We start from the raw sequence: 6722 nt of genomic DNA, 5'->3' as shown, positions 1-6722 counted from the left end.
TATATATGTACGTATATTTTCATAAAGATTGTAATTAAATATTCTGTTGTACAAAATGTTGACGGTGAAAATATTTTAACGGGTAGGTAATACCCGAGAAATATTTATATCTCACATTAATATGTTACACCGTACATTCTTCAATTCTGATTCAACAGTCATTAACTATACTACTTACATCCACATATGTATCCGTTCACTAAAGAACAACCATTTTCATACAAATTCAAATACATATTCTGATTTTGACATATCGGAATTTAAGTAAAACTTTAGCAAGTGTTATCTTCTTAAAGATCACTACATTCATGAATTATATTCATTCGTATTCTATGATGAATTATCACATCAAACCACCGAACTTACCATTCCTTACTTTTGAAAATCACAAACATTTCTTCGTCAACTGTTAGATCCATTGATGGATGCATCTTACGCTTAAACACTTCAAATTCAAAATTTTTGAAAACATCCTTTGAATCTTGACGATCACAATCAGCGTTCAATCATCTAAAAATGAAATTTCTTGAAACCATCTCAGATTGATAACCGACGATTCAAATATGGCTGCATTAAATGCAGAGGAAACATCCAAATTGTAGATGGCCGAAATGGCCAGGAGTTTGATGATAAAGAATGGGGTATTGGGAACGCTCGATAGAAAATTTGGTGCTGAAAAACGGATTGAGCAAACCATGAAGGAGACCGTGGACAAATCACAAGGATTAAACCTGTAATCAAAGAATCTAGATGATTCGATTTCTGATGAAAATCACAAAAAATCTCCTTACGCATTCTAAATCCTTACAGAAGAATTTTTCTCGTTATCATTTGATCTTAGAAAATTATAAGATATCATCATATCTTTCGTTATAAATATCCTCCATATTTCTGAAGATACATTCATAACTACTCTTGTCCGAAATTATTTATCACTTCACACTTTCTGTGTTACATAATAAAGGAAACTGTTTTAGTTTCTATATTTCTATAACATACAAGTTTAAATTTTGAATGATTTGAGGTAGTGTTGGGAATTGAAGCATGAGTTAGTATAATATAATGATGTCATGCCAACGTGATTATATTACAGTAAGTCATGCTAAATTTTTAATGGAAGATGATGATTCATAGACTTTATAATCATCATTTGCCATGTTACATGACTTTTACATTCTACTTAACCTCTGACCATATCAAGAACATATATTCTTGATAGTTCTATCCTTAGTAATTCTAGTAATTTGACAAATCAAATCGTGCTATTACCTTTCCTTCTGCTTTGTATATTATGATCATTTGAAACTCCATACCTACGAATTCTAGATCATTATTCGCTTGACTTGAAGTCGGGAAGGAAAAACAAGAGCATAGAGCTCCGACATATAAGGGAAAATATAAAGCCCGATAACAACACGGAAATTACAAACCGTGTATATCAATGCGTATAGCAACATAAAGACACGGGAGAATTAAAAACACTATAACCCCAAGGTAATTGTAGAAGTAAACAGATTCCTCTGGGGGTAAATGAAAAAGAAGAATGACAGAAACGATAGTCAGAAAAATATCCAGGATAAGAACTGGATGGAGCATTTTCACAATCTTTGGAAGTATGAATCGAGAAAGAAAGTATAGAAGTGGTGAATATAATGAAACAAAAGAAGCTAATTTATAGCAAAATTCTAGACACAACAATCAAGGCAATTTTAATTTCCTTAATTACTGGAGAATCAAATCTTATACAGATTATAAAGATTTCCTTTAAATCCCCTGAATTCCGGAAATCACCTTTAATTATGTCAAAAGTTAAGGCAAACTGATATTTCCTTATTTCAAACTTTTAAGATAACTTCATTTATACTCTTCCTATAATCGAACCGTTTTATCCATATTACCCAATGTTGATAAAACAATATTTTCAACTCATATTCATCATTCTTATTGTAAAGAATGACAATCTCTATCAAATTTCACGACTATGATTTTCATGAACTCCTTTCTTTTTTGTCTACCCTAGCGTGGTGGCATAAACGCTCAAGGTTTAAATGAGCTCGATATTATTCATAACACATTTTATATATCCTATTTACTGAAATGACTTGTATAACATCATCATTTTGAATGATCTCCGCATTAATAATAAAATGCACTTCGTAGAAGAACTTGTAGAAATTATGGTTTGTATGATTTTAATTCTTGAAACAGAACAATATTCTATCCGTTAGAATTCACGCAAGGCCCCGAGCATACCTGGGAACGTGAAAACCAAATAAAACGTAAATATCCTCGTCTATGTACGAACAACACCGATTAATGGCAACAACTAAATTTCGGGACGAAATTTCTTTTAACGGGTAGGTACTATAACAACCCTCATATTTCCATGCCTGAATTGACTAATTTGACTATAGGGTTGTTATCCATACGTAATATATAATTAAATTTGACATTGATCAAATATTTATTTTTTGTCGACACTTTTTGTTAACTAAAGTTTACACTAATTATATAAAATAACTTTAGTTAATATTAATGCGTATTATATTTAAAACTATATGTAACATAATTATTAATTAAATGATAAGTTATTTTAATCATTATATATATTTTTAGCTTATAAAAAAATAAAAATAAAAAGAAATAAGATTTTTTTTATAAATTAAATAATGAGCCCATGAATTTTGACTAAATATTTTCAAAAACAAAAACTTATTAAAAACATTTTTAACATGTTTTTATTATTTTGTCAAAATTGGCACCTTTATTTTATTATTTTTTTTCTTTTCACCAACCATTTTTTACCTATAAATACATGGCTCCTCATTCATTTTTTCTTGCCAAACACAAAACTTAAGTTATTCTCTCAAAACCTTGAAGAAAATTTGAGGTACTTTCTATTTTTATTAATTTTTTTCAATATTGTCATTTATATTTATATTTATTGTATATTCTTTGTAAAATTCGAAATTAATTATGTTTATATGTTATAATTATTATTATAAGTGTTATGATGCATAAAAATAATTTTGATAATTTATGGAATATTATTTATAATTAAATACGAATTATGTAGTGTTTAAACGTAAAAACAATGTAAAATTCGTAATAAATACTTTTAACCAAAAATAAAATATATATAATTTTTTTCTGAGTTTTTAAAACTTATATAGATCTGAAAAAAATTATAAAAATAATTACTTGGGTCCAATTGGTATTTATTATATAATTAACCTCTATTATTATGTAATTCGAAGGTAAATTAAGAATAAATATAAAATAATAAAAAATATTTTTTTATATATTTTTCTACAGGTTATTAGACTGATAGAAACTTATAAAAATTATAAAAATAATTATTTGGGTTTATTTAGTAATTATGTAGAATTAAAATTGTTTTGTGAATACATTAAGGGTAAAAACAAAAATAAATACAAAAATATAATAAAAACATTTTCTTAAATTTTTCTACTAATCTATATGATTAACTAAGACTATAAAAATTATGTATGTAATTTTTAGATATTTAATTTATTATTTAGACATTTTTGAATAATGTTCGATTAATAAAACACTATTATTTTTGAAGTAATTTAGGTATTTATTTAAAGGTAATTATATTTAATATATATAAGACATACTAAGGTATAATAACTAAATATTAAATAAAACTTAGGTTATATTATCACATATATAATTATTAAGTACATTAATAATTCGTTGTGTGTATACACCTAAAGTGAAGGTTAATCAAAGATAATGTATAATTCATGTGAACTTCATCGCTACTCACGGTCGTAAGTGAATGATGTCTAGGTTGCCATTTATGGGTAAGCTTGTGGATCTCGAATGCCATGACTTAGATTCTGGTCAAGAATGCTGGGCCCCCGGTTACATCTGGTCATTCCTGACTTATTTGATAGCAACGAAGTTTGAGTAGAGTTGTACAACATCTTGCTAAAGATTAACCCGAACTTTCTAAAATTGGAAAATTACTATAAGTGGAAACTTTCCATAAATAGTAACCTTCCGAAAATGGAAATTCTTTAGTGAACCATTACTATCAATATAGTACTATATACTATTGTCTGTTAGGCAATGTCTGATCATACGTTCTATCTCTAGGTTGAGATCTCGGTCACGTCCTTCCGTTCAATTCTTTCGTGTGCTACTAAGGTGAACTTCATAGCCCCACTTTTTACTGTTTCATAACTGTTTTACAACTTTTGGGGTGAGACACATGCTTGCTTTATAACTGTTTTACACTTAGACACAAGTACTAAATTGTTAACTATGCTGTCATGCTTTGATTCATGCTAAATCCCTACCGTAATATCGTTAATTGCTACGTTTAAATGCAAACTTAATTATTGTGAGTAGGCCTATTGAGAGTAACGTCTCTAACCATTCGACCGTTGGTCTTTGGTTACATAATAATGATTCCACGACACTGACAGTACAAGGTGTCATAGGGTAAACTTGTTTAGTAGCGATATTACAAAATGCAGCAACACTTTTAGATTGATATTTCTATATCAATAAACTTTAAACTAAATCTTGTGGTCTAAAACTTTGGATATTATTTATAAACCTGTGAATTTCACTCAACCTTTTTGGTTGACACTTTAAGCATGTTTTGTCTCAGTTGATGATTGAGCTAGCTGTTTGCAACTTTGTGATGATAGATTTGATGCTTGCATGGAGTCCACATCGCATATTATATTTTAGTTCATAAACATTTATTTTACGTTTTAATATTAATGTAAACATGTATTACTGCTTCCGCTGTTTTATTAACAAAGGTTTTATTTAAAAAGTCTCATATAGAGTCGTTCTCATTTATACAACTGTGTTATGATATGATTGGTCACAATTACCCCTGGTCCATTTTGGGGGGTGTGACAGATCACTCGCAATTTCTTACGAAACATTTAAAGTTGAATCTGATGATGCACTTATTCATGAAAGCCAGTACAATATTTGATGGAACCTTAGATTGAATTTGGTTTTAGAAGAAAAAGATGTAATCTTGAATTTGATTTTAGTGGTTTGTTTTTTGGAAGAAAATTAGGATTTTCAGGTAATTTGAACGTGAATGAAGGAAATTCATAAGAAGCCTGGTTACGTTTTGGTACAAAAGCTAGGTTTCCTTTAGTGAATGTGTTGAATGTGGTGAATGAAAGTGAAATTTGTGAAACCCTAAATTGAATTTTGAAGAACCCCTATTTTTCATTTTTCATTCCGTCATTTTTCTAACGTCCAAGGGTATTTTAGTCTCAATATTGCTAAACTTGAAGATTATGAGGTCATAATCATGATGTGGAGATTTCAATGGTTTAGATTTAAGAAGGCTAGGATTATTTAATTGTTATTAGATAAGATGACATCTTATTGTGTTTGTTATTATATATAGTAGAAATTAAAATTAAAATTTACATAAATTCCCTCAATAAAAAAATCCAATGTTAAGGTTTTAATGTTTTAAATTGAACTAGTTGAAGATCCATAGAATCACGAGTTTACGTGGTTTACTAAAATAATTGAATTATATTATTTATTGTTATAACTTTGAATATAATATCACTTAAAATGTAACTAGTATTTTCTTCAAAATTAGACCACCTCTAACCCTCCATCACTTCGCGACGTTAGTCTCTTCTGGCATAATCTGACGAAAACTGACGGCCGTTAGTTTTCATCACGAAGGGGCGTTAGTTGGGACTCCAACGGGAAAAAAGTCAGGTGTCGGTGTTTGATTAGGCCACGTGTACTAGCCGTTGTCCAACGGCTTTATAGTCGTTCTTTTATTTTTTTTAATTTTTTATTTCAATTATAAATACAACACTTATAATTCATTTTTACACAACAAAAAACATTAACTTTCTCTCAATATTTATACATTTTACTCAAAATAATTATGGTATCATATTTACTAGCTTCCGATTCCGATTCGGAGGATGTTCGTGTTATCCAGCTTATTCAAGAATTGGACGAAGAGTGCGAAGTCGAGTCCGTTTCTCGTATTCCTAGAGTTCGCGGATACATTCCGAGAGATCGAGAGTCAGCAGTGCAACGTCTTTGGAACGATTACTTTGCTGACGCACCAATTTATCCGGCTAAGAAATTTAAAAGGCGGTTTCGAATGCCCATAAATTTATTTCTCCGTATAGCTCAAGGTATAACTACATTAATTGGTAATTATATTCCTGAACATTTTGATTTTTTTAGAGAAAGGAATGATGCACTTGGTAGGCAGTCGTTTACTACTTTACAAAAGTGTACTTCGGCTATACGTCATTTAGCTTATGGATTGAGCCCTAATGCTCTCGATGAATATTTACATATGAGCAAACATCAGTATTATGTTTAGGCTACTTTTGTAAATGTATTATTGATTTATATATAAGTCGATACATGAGATCTCCTACAACAATTGATGTTGCACGATTATATAGTGCACACGAGGAGAAGCATGGATTCAAGGGTATGCTCGGTAGTATCAATTGCATGCATTGGGAATGGAAAAATTGTCCCGTCGCTTATAAATGACAATACACTAGGGGTGATCACAAGAAATCGATGATTATGCTTGAAGCGGTGGCTTCATATGACTTGTGGATTTGACATGCATTTTTCGGGATGGCAGGTTCCAACAATGATATCAATGTTTTGAATCAGTCACCAATTTTTGATGCACTAAAGAATGGAACAGCTCCATCTGC

General features: G+C 29.8%; 1 protein-coding gene across 1 annotated transcript; it reads left to right on the top strand.

Annotated features, from left to right (window-relative positions):
- The first annotated feature begins 5917 nt into the window (after positions 1 to 5917).
- On the top strand, positions 5918 to 6370 carry LOC139889864 (uncharacterized). Its single transcript, XM_071872782.1, has one exon. The coding sequence runs from the start codon at positions 5918 to 5920 to the stop codon at positions 6368 to 6370; it is 453 nt and encodes a 150-aa protein (XP_071728883.1).
- The last annotated feature ends 352 nt before the right edge of the window (positions 6371 to 6722 follow it).

This window comes from Rutidosis leptorrhynchoides, chromosome 2 (genome assembly GCF_046630445.1).
Source record: "Rutidosis leptorrhynchoides isolate AG116_Rl617_1_P2 chromosome 2, CSIRO_AGI_Rlap_v1, whole genome shotgun sequence".
Classification (NCBI taxonomy): Eukaryota; Viridiplantae; Streptophyta; class Magnoliopsida; order Asterales; family Asteraceae; genus Rutidosis; species Rutidosis leptorrhynchoides.
The sequence above is the reverse complement of the archived record's forward strand: the minus strand, read 5'-3'. Positions and strand labels throughout refer to the sequence as shown.